Source organism: Lycium ferocissimum, chromosome 7, assembly GCF_029784015.1.
Source record: "Lycium ferocissimum isolate CSIRO_LF1 chromosome 7, AGI_CSIRO_Lferr_CH_V1, whole genome shotgun sequence".
NCBI lineage: Eukaryota > Viridiplantae > Streptophyta > Magnoliopsida > Solanales > Solanaceae > Lycium > Lycium ferocissimum.
Genome location: NC_081348.1, coordinates 26,650,154 through 26,665,222, shown reverse-complemented (window position 1 = coordinate 26,665,222; position 15,069 = coordinate 26,650,154). Strand labels below are relative to the sequence as shown.

The 15,069-nt window shown below is 32.7% G+C and overlaps 1 protein-coding gene across 1 annotated transcript; it reads right to left on the bottom strand.

The window, feature by feature from the left end:
• Nucleotides 1-7,481: 7,481 nt before the first annotated feature.
• Nucleotides 7,482-9,859, bottom strand: LOC132064080 (protein RGF1 INDUCIBLE TRANSCRIPTION FACTOR 1). Its single transcript, XM_059456941.1, is given in 6 exon segments — nucleotides 7,482-7,857; nucleotides 7,860-8,127; nucleotides 8,564-8,704; nucleotides 8,805-8,879; nucleotides 8,968-9,144; nucleotides 9,240-9,859. Coding segments are annotated over 6 exon segments (720 nt in total). The 5' UTR covers nucleotides 9,243-9,859; the 3' UTR covers nucleotides 7,482-7,801.
• Nucleotides 9,860-15,069: the final 5,210 nt, after the last annotated feature.

The window sequence follows — 15,069 nt, the reverse complement described above, 5'->3', positions numbered from 1 at the left end:
ATATTCTTTGGTCTTTAATTTTTGTCCTTCGCATTGCAACTCTGAGCGTTCACGCGGAAATTATGAGGTTTTGAGTTCGAACCTCCGCTCAAGCATAAATTAAAAAAAAAATTTGCAAAGCAAGGTTTGGGTTGCATGTATGCCGAACCCGGCATACACTTGTTAAGGAATTACCAAATTTATGCCGGACCGGATACTCATGCCTTATAAATGAGACTTGGCATAAGTATGCGGATCAAGATAACTTTGGTAATTCCTTAACAAGTTTATGCCGTGGGGCATACTTTTAATGGGCAAACTTTTATGCCGGACCAAGATAAACTTGTGAAGGAATTACCAAAGTTATGCGGACCCGACATACTTATGCCAAGTACGCCGTAAGACATAAGTATGGCGAGATAACTTCTAATTCCTTCACATATGTACGTGCCAAAAAAAGATGTAAATTTAAACTCGCCTTTGCGATTTTTTTTTTTTTTTTTAAATTTTGACCGTGTGGGGGTTCGAATCAAACCCATGGGTTTTAATGAAGGACAAAATTTTAAAGATTTCAAATATGAAAAAGTAAAATTTAAAGACCACCCCAAAAGAAGGGCAATTCGCAATTTTCACTAAAAATATTCAAAATATAAAAGAAATAAAAAATCGACCTCTTAGGCCTAGCTTAGCTCATGCGTGAAGAGACAAAATCGTGTAATGCTCGAGTCCAAGGGGTCAATGGATATGTAATTACCCAAAAGAGGGAACAAGTCGTACACTTTTCTGATCTACCATTAGAGCGTATATGTATGTTGCTTTCAATGATATTCGCATCCACCAAAATCCACATCCATTTATTGCCCTCAACCACTCTTTTCTTTTCTTCACCTCTTATACTTTTGACGCTCCAGTATAAGACATATATACCCTTGAAAAATTATCCAGATATCCAGCTATCCTTGCATACTTGAACTCATTAATCATCAACAAAGAATTATTAACCAGTATGCCTAGCTTTTCTAAGAAATAGAGTCGCTCTTGGAACTCAACTATAATCAACCAGGATTTATTACCACTGTATTACAATTTTTTTGGTATGGAATAAGGCAACAACAATTAAAGTTGCTTGTTATAGTATATGGTTTTCTCTAGATGATGAGAATGCAGGAGCTGAGTTTATATTAATCTCTTCAGAGAAATAAGCCAACTACAATTAATTTATTTGTTTATAAAAATCGCCACTTTTTATGACGTGAATGCATGAGTTTATATTAGAGTACTACTAATTAATTAACTTATGACGATCCTAGATTAATATATACAAAAATAAAATTTCTGTTAGCCTGGCTGCGATGGTACCGGTGAGGGGATCAGATGGAGTAAAATCTTGTTAAATGGTTATCTTCTATGGTTGTCTTTGACACTTGTTTACGTGAGATTTAATTATTCTTCAATACGTACGCAGTCAAAAGCCTAATTTCTGCCTCTACTTGAGTGCTTATGGTTTGTTGTCTAAAATGGTTACTTAATGTAGGAGATATAATAATTTCACAATTTTGGATCCAAAATATCTTATTTTAAAATCATAAATTTCTAAGTTTTAAGGAGATTTAGAAAATCCTGAAGGTACGTATTAATATTTTCTTTTTCATATATACCTTTGCTCCAGTAAATGATCTATACAATTTTCAACAATGCTACTAATTTTGAGGATATATAAAAGATAAATTTAGTTAAATAATTGTTATAAGTAATTTTTTTCAATTCTATTTTTATTAAGTATGATGATATAAAATGAGCTTCAATAAAGAAGCAAGGATTTATATAGTTTATCTCAACTTATTTGGGGCTAAAAATCACTTTATCGAAGAAAGTAAGGGCATGAAAAAAGAAATTTTGGGTAATAAATGATTGAGTAGCTCAGAAGTTTGGAAGATGACAATGAAAATACAAGAAAATTGACCAAACAACTAGTACAAAAATGTGTAGGGTGCATAATTTTACTTTGAATAGAATTCAAGGACTCCCATTTGCCTACAAGCAATAACTACTTCCTCTGTTTCAATTTATGTGACACTTTTCTTTTCTCAAGATTCAAACTCCATGAAGTTTGACTAATATTTAAAATGTATTTTTTCACCAAAATAATATGAGAAAAGTTGCAACTTATAGTATTTTTCATGTAGTTTTCAAATATATAAATTTTAATGTTAAAATATTGAGTTAATCTAATTCAATTTAGCTTTAAAGTTTAGTTAAATTTACTCTCGAAAATGAAAAGTGTCATATAAATTGGGACGGAGAGAGCAGAAGAAATGGCACCGCTTCTATGCTCCTCACTTTCTTTTTCCCAATTTCATTTGGAAAATTTACTTGCCATAGCTACCTCTAAGACTTATTTATGAATAATAACTACCTTATTTTTTATTTAATTTTTGTAGCTTTATTTTTTCAAAATTACATTTCATAACTGGTCCAGTAACTTTTGAAATACATGTATTCTCTATTCTCCCTCACTACACATTCAAGATTTATCATCTTCTCCAAAGCCTAAAAAAATTCTCTCTCCTCTCTCCCCTTCTCCCTCACCGCCGCCCTCTCTCCCTCCCTCTTCTCTATCTCTCTCTCTCTCTCTCTCTCTCTCCAGTCCGAACTTCGTGAGGCAACTGAGCATTAAAGCTCGTAGAAATTGTAGCAACATCGTTGTTGCACAAGTTGTTCTTTGCTTCCTAGTCGAATAACAACCATGACTTTACTTCAGCAGCTGCTAAAGCCGAAGATGTCGCTGCCATTTCTCTTGTTGTTGATGATGATGAGGTGGCAGCGACGGTGATGGAACGATGCCAAATCTGAGAATACACTCAAATCTGAAAAAGAGGGAGCAGTGGGTTTCACCGGAGCCGCCGTCGCCATCACCACCACCACCACTATTACTACCATCTCCATCTCCAAACTCGAAAAAAACCTTAAGGTTCTAGTTCTTCAGATCTGAACTCCATATGCTTCATGTATTAATGGTTTTTGGTGGTGGTTCGGTATTGTTTTTGGAGTAGAAGAGGACAGTGGTGGATCAAAGAAAGGCGGCGGAGGAAGGAGGAGGTTTTTTCCAGTTTGTTGTAGTGGTTCGGTAGGGTTTTTGGAGTGAAGCAGGATGGTGGATCGGAAGAAAGGCGGCGGAGAAAGGAGGAGGGTTTTTCCAGTTGTTGTGGTGGTTCGGTAGGGTTTGTGGTTGTGGTGTTTCAGTATATTTCGCTATATTTCAATGTACTGTTTCAGTATATTTTTGTATATTTCAGTGTACTGTTTCAGTATATTTCGCTATATTTCAATGTATTTCTAATTTACGACACAGTTTCTGATACATTTCATTGTATTCCATTGTATATACGCATACTACAATTTTATATTTCTTAAACAATCAATCATATTTCATTACATTCGAGTGTATATTTTTCTTTATTTGGAAGTATTTCTAAAAGTTTGGAATGGAGTAATTTGGAGAGAGAAACGTGGGTTGTTATGAAACTTCAGCCGTTATGCGTGATACATGGTTGATGTAATTTGACTTACCATTTAAAATGAAAGAAGAGAATATGTTCCATAAATACAGCCTATTTTTACTCTGCCAAATTTTATATTTTTGTGTATTTCAAAAATGCGAAATACAACCGAATACAACAAAAACCAGCAAATTTTTTTTGAATGGAGTGATTTTGATAGAGAGACGTTAGCTGTAATGGATCCTCATGAGGTTTGCGTGAATCATGGAACCATTAATACAAATTCTTTGTATAATTTGAAAAAGATTTTTATTGCCATAAATATAGCCTTTTTTTTATTCAACAGCCACGCTGTATTTCGCTATATTTCACTGTATTTTAAAAACGCGAGATACAACTGAAATACATCCAAAAGCAGCTATGAATTGTAAATCTTCAACTTATAGCTATAACTTGTTAGAAGCTGTTAAAAGATAGTTATTTGTGTAAGTTTTACATTTCATTTTCTATTATTTTTGCCTTTTTGCTTCAACTAGACGAGCAGTTGAAATTATAAGCAAGAGATTAATGTGAAGTGCATGAACCAATAAGTCAATAAACCAAACTAAACGAATGTGCGGACGAAAAACAAAGAACATCTAATGACTCCAATTCTAATAATGGTACCTCGTAATTATTAGTGACAACTTTTTTTTACATAAAATAGTGACTTAGTGAGAATTTCAATCAGTGTAAAATGATGGATGTTTTGGGGAATAAAAAGTGAGCAGAGATTGTGATAATAATACTTCACCTTACTAGGAGAAATAAAAATATATAGAAGATCAAATGAAATGACCACAAAGATCCTTTGCATTTATTCCCATCAACATCAAAACCACCAACCATTGCTTTTGAATTTATCACGTCCTTGTGGTTAGTTGCCTATTGATTTTATTTCTTTTTTGCAACTAAACAAAGTAAATTTTGCATCTTTTCACACACTACTTTTGTTTACCAAACAATATAGTACTATAAATTGCCATTTATGCATGTAAGCTATTTTGATGTCAGTATTTAAGTTTTGATCACACTTAAATAAGTGGTGCAAAATTAGCTGTACGTTTAGAAATTGGAGTTCAATTCATGACGGATAGCCAGAAAACATGCCTTGCCACTATCAGAGAATTACCATGACTTCTGTACAAAAATATTTTGGCAGACCGCTATTGATGCGCTTGCCACATGAAGTTGTGTTGTAACTTTGGAGCAGACTGTTCACAAATTCTGGTGGATCACCAGAAGTTCAGTACAAATTGTTTTATAACTTTAAAGAAATTGTTAACAATTCTAGCGGATCACTTGAAGTTTTATAGAAATTGCACCAACCTGTTTTTTTGCTTCAAAGTTGATCCAAATCAACTTCAAATGACTCTACATTTGATACCCAACATTATAATACTAATCCTAACAAAACTTGGTGGTGCATGCAATTCTATGAAACTTCAAATGACTCAAACTTTTAAATATCAATACTCACTTTGTTTATTAAACAATGAAGTTTAACAAAACCCGGTAGTGATATTTTTCCAGTTCTTTCAACCAAACTAAATCAAACAAACTACAAATAAGCAATGAATCTTCAGTTCTCCGCAGCACTAATGAAAAAGATGAGGTAAAATTTTTCTAGACAGTCTTAGCCTCCTCTTTGAAGAGGTTGGTACCAAATTCGAACCCTCGTCACTCGAGAAAACCGAGAGCACTTCTCTGTTGTTTTAAAGCTCATCTTCCACGTATATATATGGGAGCTCAAAAAATTACTATAATTGTTTTTACGGAAAAGGTTTAAATATGCCTCCGAACTATCGGAAATGGCTCATTTATGCCACTCATCAATAGTTTGGTTCATTTATCTTATCATCGTTACTTAAAATGACTCATCCATGCCATTTTTCATTAACTTCGGTTTATAATACCAGATATGACACGGGGCCTCCAATTAGAGGTCTATGTCATTTAATTAAACTCACCCAATTTTAAATTCCAAATTAATAGAAAATCCGACCCATACACCCGATCCACCCACAACCATAATCTAGTTGGAGGCCACGTGTCATATCTAGTATTGTAAAATCAGCGTTAATGAAAAATGGCATGGATGAGTCATTTTGGTAACGACAATGGCATAAATGAGCCAAACTATTGATGAGTGGCATAAATGAGCCATTTCTGATAGTTCGATGGCATAAATGAGCCAAACTATTGACGAGTGGCATAAATGAGCCTTTTCCGATAATTCGCTGGCATATTTGAGCCTTTTCCATTATTTTTATATTGGTTTGGTTTAATTTTTTATAGCAAGGTTGAAATTCTCATACTCATATGTAGCGATAAATTTACTCTGGGTTTTGTCATGATTGTGTCATTTGTCGTACAATTTAGGATACTTTATATAATTCAATTCAAATTCATCCTGATAATCACAGATTCATATTCTAACTATTTTACCAGAACTCAAAATAAGAAAGAACTCTTTTATCTGGTTAGGCGGACAATTGTTCTTATTAATCAATTAATTAGAAGAAAATCTACAACATTGAATTTACATGGACTAAGTACAATTTTATACATCCAAATAATTAACAACGGAAAAAAAAAAAAGAATGTCAATAATCGAGTTTTGAATCTTGAGGACAGCCAATAGCCCATAAGAAATATCATGACTAATGGTTAAAAGTTGACTACACAAAAAGGAAAATACAACAAGATTAATCACCCTTAAAAACTTATCAAACTTGTGTTTATACCAAGTCAATAGATACATAACATATATTCATACACAATTTTTTAACACTTAATCATGGTTAAGTAATTAGCATGTATTCTCACTTCATTAAATCACTTAATTATTATATTTTTATATAGTTTAATGTAAACATCTAGCATGACTAAGTATTTATCAATATTAAACTAGTGTGGAAGGAGAGTTTGGCTTCTCAAAAACGATGAAGAACATTTAGGGAAGAGAAACAGGCTGTGGTTGAAAATTCATTTACTCAAATATTTATAGCTTTTGCCATTATTATGTTCTAGGGAAGAAGAAAAGAAGGAAATAAACAAACAAAAGAAAGAAGCCAGCCTCCTTTGTGTTTGTAGATTTACCTGAATATGAGCAAGGGTCCCTACAACCATCTGGTGCCACTTGCCAGATTATGATTAATATAGTTTTACAAATTTGTAACAATTAGCATACTATAACATTTTGATACTCCCTCCCTCCCTCCCAATTTATGTGATGTAATTTAACTATATACAAAATATATAAAATAAAGAGAGCCTTTAAAATTTTTTGATTTAAAACAAATCAAAGATATTTATGTTTCATTACGTGTAAAAGAAAAAATTTAAAGTTAAATTATTATTAAATACTAAAAAAATGTGTCATTATTTTTCAAAATGACTAAAAAAGAAAAGTGTATCGTATAAATTGGACAAGAGCAACTTTTTTCTTGCTTACTACTTTAGTTACTATTTAATCACCCCGTAATCAATCAAGCTCCTAAGTCCCAAGTCCTAACCATCATTTCAAGCTCCCAAGCGATTCTGCTCTTATTATACGTACAAAGTTTCCACGTTGAGTATGCATCCTACGTTAAAAAGCTGATTAAATTTGCATTTTTGCCAGTTAGACTATGAGGAAATTGTGTTTTTGCGTCAGAAGTGTTACAAGTGCATGTTTCGAAAATAACTACACCAACTACGTATAAAAGTGCACAGTTCCAGCGGTAAAACAAGCAGCAAAGAATACACACATGCAACGACCTATAAATTCACCTAATAAAAAATGAAGTTCCTCCATTATTATTATTGGAATGACAAAACTTGCTAATTCAACAGAAATGACGACAACTACAATCATAGTGCAAGCTGTAAATATACCATAAAATTGGAATGATTAACAAATTAGCAGGGGCAAAGCAGTACTAAGTAAGACATTAAGACTCAAGACATTAAGACTAATCATTGAATTAAATCGACAAAATAAGCATCAATAGGAGCACAAGCAAGTCCATGTAAAACCAAATGTTAGGTATAACTATTACAGTAATTTCAAAACATTAATACTAATCCAATTCGTATTCACTTGTTTCTCTATGTCAGAAAGGAAATATAGCTTCCATAATGTCAGATAATAATGGAGAGAAAAAAGCCATTCTACAAAATTGGGAGGTAAATTTTCTTTTTCTTCCTAAATTACCCTTAAAACTAAACTATTTGAATTTCCAATTATGTCCTTCAATTCTACCTCCCGACTTCAATTCTTTCCCTAAAAAAACACAAAATTAGTAAAGTGGAGACCGTTGAGGTGTACCCTTTCTCCGGTTCATCCCTGAACCCGGTCCACAACCGGTTGAAAAACAGACCGGAAAGCCGACAAGGTACTACGTTTCTTCCTTACAATCTCTGTTGTTGCAGTACATCCAACCGTATGGCAACCCACTTCTCCGGTTCCACTTGAACCGGACTCGGTTCCAACCGAACCGACCGGTTCAAGAATTGTATCAGGTGTCATTTGTCCATCATCTAAACCCGGTTCAGGTAGTGTCATGTAGTCACACCTATAGATGTATTTCGTAAGTTTGCCCTCTGTTCTTAAAATGTGTTGAACCTGTAACAAAAACAAGACGTACCAAGTGAAACAGATTGTATATTAGAAATGGGTCGGTGTCAAAATTCAAAATAATTAACAAAAAAAGATTGCAACCAGTAACAAAAATAAGACATACCCAGGTGAAAAAATATTGTATATAAGTAATGGGTCGGTGTCAAAATTCAAAATAATTAACAAAAAAAGATTGGAACCAGTAACAAAAACAAGCCATACCCAGGTGAAAAAGATTGTATATGAAAAATGGGTCAGTGTCAAAATTCAAAATAATTAACAAAAAAAAGATTGGAACCACTAGCAAAAAAGAGACGTACCCAGGTGAAAAAGATTGTATATAAGTAATGGGTTGGTGACAAAATTCTAAATAATTAACAAAAAAAGATTTGGGGGGTTATGAATTATCATAATTGGTGTAATTAAAAAGTGTAGAACTAACCTTGCAAGAGATGGAACAAAAGAGAAATGGATCCTGAAGGCCTCTGTCACAGATTATGCAGCAATTACCTGAGCCTCTACTAGCCCTTGTTTGTGGCCTTTGGTTTAAAAATACCACTTTTGCACTATTTGTAGTGTATGACTGCATTCCAAAAAAGAGCAAAAAAATCTTACCACTCTATCAGATAATCAAAGAAGAAAGAAACAATTCAAAAGGTGACAATTTTTTCTTAAATACTCACTTGAACAAAAGAACAATCCAGCAATTTATCAGCATCACCAAGCCTTATGACATCATGATACACATACCTCCTAATCTGCATAGAAAAACATCATATTTCAGAATTATGAACATAATTCAACATGTTTATGATGGTGAAATTTTGAAAAAGAAATTAAGGAGACCTGCAAAAGACGGTGAGAACGGTGACGAGACAAACAATGAGGGCAAATACCCTCACAACAATCCAAACAAAAAACATTCTTTTCATTCTTCTTAGCATCCTCGTGAATTATGCAAGCATTAAAGAATTTCTCTGTCAACAGTGCAACAAGCCACTGAGGTAAATGTGCATATTCCAACTGCAAAAACAAAAACAAAAAAAGAATCATCAGAATATATAATCACTTTGTTGTAATAGAACTAGAGAATAAAATCCACTAAAAAGAGACCCCACCATGTTTATATGAATATTCCTCCTCCTTTTTGCTTCGATATATAAGGTTTTTGCAAGTTAAAAAGAAAATAGTGTTTTGGTTAGAAAGAGAAGAAAAAAGGTATGGGGTATTGAGGGGACAGAGGGAAAAAAGGAGGACGGCGCCTGCAAAAAATATTAAGACTGTGGCCTTACTGTAACCAATGAAAGAAGAAGAGTAGTAGCAGTAATAGTGTAGTGGTATGGTATGGTATGGTATATGTGACAATTTGCTAATGGTTTATAATGATATATAGGCTACAATTCCCTCCAATTCGTACTAGTACTATCTCTCTCTTATCTTGTAGTATGTACTAGTACTACTATTCTCTTTCTTTGCAAAATTGCTTTACCAAAACAATGCAGATTTTGATTTGAAACCATTACCAATTTTGTGTAAAATCTTGAACTAAGTCAAAATAAAAGGTGGAGTCTAAAAATCTGTCTCTTCTCAAAGGAAAAGAAAAAAGGAGAAGAAGAACAGATTGATATCTTCTGGTTTGTTTTGTTTCGATTATTGTTTTGTTATTTTTATAGTAATAATTAGCACTATTTACAAGTAAAAGAGCTCGTATACCAAAGAGCCTATAAGAAATGAGCATTTGGTGGTTTATGTATGGTAGGTTTCTTGGCTAAGAGCACTAGGCAGAAACAGAGTCCCTTCATCTGATCTATTTCTCTCTCTTTCCTTCTTAGCTAAATGACAAGACCCTAAGATGGTGACTCTTTTCTCACATCTCGGTAAAAAAACAATAAAAATTGACAGACTCAGGTTAAAGGAAATTAGGAAGTGACCCTATTTAAATTTTCGGAAAAAATCCATATATGCCCGCGGACTATGCGAAATTACACGCATTTGCCCGTCGTTTAAAGGTCAGTCCGCTCATGCCCCTAACGTTACGTTTTGCGTTACTCATGCCCTTGAGTTAACGAAACCTGACAAAAATATTGGACTCGCGAATTTTAACGTTCCCGACAAAAATATAGTATAGAGTCATATTTGATCCACTAAAATTCCTAAATATTATGACACAAAAGAAACAATGTGGCACAATATATCACTGCATTTCAAAACATAAAAAATAAAATTCACTTCTTTCTAAATATTATCATTCCTATTCCAAAAGAAACAATGTGGCACAATATATCGGCCCAAAAGCCCCAATTTTTAATTCAAAACTTCACGAATTTCTGAAGTGAATTTACAATTAAAATGAGTTATTGAGTTGGCACATTAATTGGCCGCCACTTAATTACAATCCATGCATCAATCATTACATTACATCTAAATTATATAATCCATGCATCAATCATTACATTACATCTAAATTATATAACTAAAAGATCAAATGCAATTACAACTACCTTTTAAAGATTGTTTTCACAAATAAGAGCACCATTTTATCTTTTCAAAAGATTTATTTTAGAAATGATAATATCTTCTTCTTTTTTCAATTAGTTGATGACCTGGATAGTTCTTTCTAGATATTTTTTGTCTTCTCAGTCCTAATATTTACAGATTTGCCATAAAAAAATCTTGCAGTGCTGAAATTTTGATAGCAATAATAGAGAGAATATTATATTTTAAGGATTTATATGGTCTTACATAAAATTTAATATGGTATGGCCCTTTCGTGAATTCCGCGCATAACATAAATTTAGTAGAATTATTTGGAGTCCATGATGTGAGATGGAGTGACGAACCCTTCCACAACTATTTGAAGAACTCGAAACTTCCGACATTTCATAAACAAGTGAAAGAATAAGAGCACAAAGTGTGGGTTGCACGATAAGTGTGGAGTTTCAAAATGCAGTACCAAAAAATCATTGGCTAGCATAAAGGGCACTAAAAAAAAATAAAAAATCTAAGAACTATTGGTACAACAAGAAGTTGTTGCATGCATTATCGTGTAGATATTGGGACTAGGAAGACGAAAAATATCTAGAAAGAATTATCCAGGTCATCAATTGACAAAAAAAAAAAGATATTATCATTAGTAAAACAAATCTTTTGAAAAGGTAAAATGGTGCTCTTGTTTGTGCAAAATAATCTTTAAAAGATAGCTGTAATTGCATTTGATCTTTCAATTGTATAATTTAGATGTAATGTAATGGTGGATGCATGAATTGTAATTACAAATATTTTTTATGTTTTGGAATGCAGTGATATTTTGTGCCATATTGTTGCTTTTGTGCCATAATATTTAGGAATTTCAGTGGGTCAAATATGACCCTATACTATGCGGAACTGCAAAAATTTGCCCTCCAATATTTTTGTCAGGTTTCTATTAACTCAAGGGCATGAGTGACACAAAATGTAACGTTAGGGGCATGGGCGGACTGACCTTTAAATGACGGATAAATGCGTGCAATTTCGTATAGTCCGCGGGCAAATATGGACCTTTGCCGTTAAATTTTTAACTTTGGTGATAAAGCATAATCGTTTTGGGATATGCTCAATTTTGAGCTATGTTTATCAGATAGCCAGACCACTGTAAGGTAGCCTATTATGATCCTATAAAAAATCTACATTACAGTTTTGTGACAAATTTTTGAAGAAAATATGGAAAAGAACGAGTGATGGTAGAAATTGGAAGGCATTTGCTAAGCGGAAATTCCAAAGGGAGTCAAGAGAATACTTGAAGTCACACTAGACTTGCACTGTTTTTCAAGATTTAGAAGTAGATATTTCAAAAAGATTTTGCGAATCACTAATAGATATTCTAATGTACATTCTTTTTTATCATTTTACTAATTCTGTTGTTAAAAGGAAAAAAGAAAACGAAAATGGTGATCATAATTGATGATAAAGAAGTCAAAGTAGCTTTCACATTGAGCTTGTGCAATATACATGATGAAGGCAGGGACAGAAAGAAAAAGCCAGCTAACTTTTCCCAATTTTAGCTTACTGTAATGGTCGCATGAACTCCAAAGCCAGCCTTGGAACCATGCCCTATTTACTATACTAGTCATTTTTACACACAGCTCATACCTGTGCTGTTGTAGCTTTACATATACAGACGAATTTAATAAATCTGTTGATTGTATTTTTTGACTCAATTGTCATTCGTTGTGTTTGAAGACCTGTAGAGTTGTATATTTCTCCGTTAAAGGAAACAAAAAAAGGAGTAGCCTATTGGTTTTTTACCTTTTTATGATCATGGTGTCGAGTTCAGTATAAGCGCATCTCAGCCAATTTTATGGGATGTCGATGACTTTTCAATAGTAGATGCACCGGGTAACTCTATTTATCAATACTTAGATAGAAGTAGAAATTATCTAGTAGGCGTTTGACCATAGATTCCAAATATATTTATTTTGAATTTTATGAAATTAGAGTCGAAGATAGAGTTATGTTTGGTTATACTTTTCTAAAGGAGAGAAGAGTCCATCTTAGTTGAAATTTATGAAGATGGAGTCGGAAAACGAGTTAGAATTGAAGTTGTTTTTTAAACTTGGAATCTAACCTCAAGTTGGATTTCGAATTTTCGTGGCTAAACACAATTTTGAAATAAAGTGAAAAATTATCCTTTTCTCCGAAAAAAAAAGTGAATAATTCTCACACCAAATGGTTTCCAAATATTTTTACCTCCACTGAAATTTGAACTTGATACCTAGTGAAATTCGATTTACTTCACCTATTAAACACCCTCAATCTTAAGTAAAGGACTAGCCTCGTTACTCTCTCACATTTGATGATTCATTCCTAATATTTTCATTGTTACTATATTATTTTTTACACGGGAGATTTATAAAATTTAACGTTGCTAGTCCTCTTAAGGGAGATCTTTACAGAATTATTTTCTTCGGTCAAAATTATAACTGACCATAAAAATTATTTCCTCAAAGCAACAAGTTTCTATCATTTGTCTTCACATTAACGTATTATTTAACCATAGTAAGCTAACAAATATTCCAACACGTATTTAACACTTGTCATGGTACATTAACATGAATTAGTTTTAAATTCAAATATAAGTAGATATCTTCATTGTCAAAGCCAATAGTCGTGTTTGAATTAGGATTAGTGAGGACGAGCGGATTTCTCTGTAAAAGAAAAAGAAACAGAAGAGGGACTAGCAGATTGTTACTGGATAAAGGTTGGACTACTGGTGTTGGAATAATGTGGGGTGAGATGAATAAATTTGTAGTTTTTACTGTATAGTTAGTTGATCTAAGAATTTAAAAGTTTTGTAACTCTTATTCAAAGAGAATTATTAGTTGAGTGATCATACCAGAGATTAACCAAGTCAACCATATATACACATTAATTAAGTTTAATTATATATGATGAGCAAAAAATACATATAAATTTATTGTTCACTTATGGAAATTATAAGAAGTAAGTAAAATTTTGATAAAACTGACCCTGTCGTTTGAACATTGAAGTTACATACCGTTAATGGACAATGATTGATTTTTACCTTATTCTATTGCCTTATTTGGCAATAAATAGTACTATTTCCGTATTGCAAATACCGAACATCAATATTTGAAATATTAATAGAATATTTAAAATGATGTTGGATGATTATTTCAAGTGAAACAAAGGTTTTTCAACCACAAAATAATTTTCTTCTGTAGTAAAATTTTATATCCAAACTCTCAATTACTCTTTTTTTCAACTTCAACCCCAAATATTATTTTCTTTTCTTTTTCTAAAAATAAACTAAACCAGATATTGTTCCAAATGAATTTTTGGGCAGGGAACTATACTGGGCTGGATGTCTACAGTACAAATTGGTCAACGAGTATTGCTTGCTCTGAAGAGGGAAGGCATGGATGGGCTAGGCTTCATATTTGTCTTTATATAACGGTCCATTTGCATCTCACTCCGTGGCCTATATAACGTGTAAGGACGCCATTTAAATTTATTTTCCGTTTAAGAAAATTTGTGCAAAAATTACTTCAATGCCACACAACCATAATAAAAATAAAAATAATGTTTTCACGAGTTATGTTGGGGAAGATATAACTTTGGTACAATTCTCATTTTATTTATTTTGTTAAATTTTTCACATGTCTTAGCGAATTAATAAACGGAAAAGGGCCAAATATACCCCTGTACTGTTGGAAAAGGATTACATGTACCCCTCGTTATACTTTGGGTCCAATATATTCCTGCAATTATACTTTGGGCTCAAATATACCCCTCTCGTTATGCAGTGGCACAAATATACCCCTCATTTTAATGGAAAGACACGTGTCATCATCTTATTAGTCTATTTTAAATTATTCCCTAATTAATTAAAATTTAATCCATAATCTGATATCCAATTAATAAAACCCATACCCATACCCGGAAAATTAGACGCAAGCATGGAACATCTTCTTCAATGGCTGCTTCTTCAATCCAGCCACTTCTTTTAGGTGCAGAGGAGAAGAAACAAGACGAAGATGAAGACCAAGATTGCGACAATAGTGAAGAATCTACAAAGGAGATCCAAAAAACCTGTTACTGTTGGGATATATACTATTAACCATGTGTTTGGATATAGTGTTTATTAAAAAACAATTGTTTATTCAATTTTTAATAAAGAGTTAAATAGATCATGTACTAATATGTGTGTCCTTTACTTATATAGTAGATGATTTAGTGTATAGAGTTTAGCTTATACACGGAAGATTAAATCATCGGTTCTTATAAGTATAAAGTTTATTTCACAATCTAAGATGAAAATTGGACAAAGCCATCGGTATGATTGTAGCACAAGATTAAATATAACGTATCTTCATTATGGGAACGGTATACTTCCGTCTTCTTGTGCTAAAACATTTTGTATGTATTGAGCGGACCAAATAGAAATAAGTG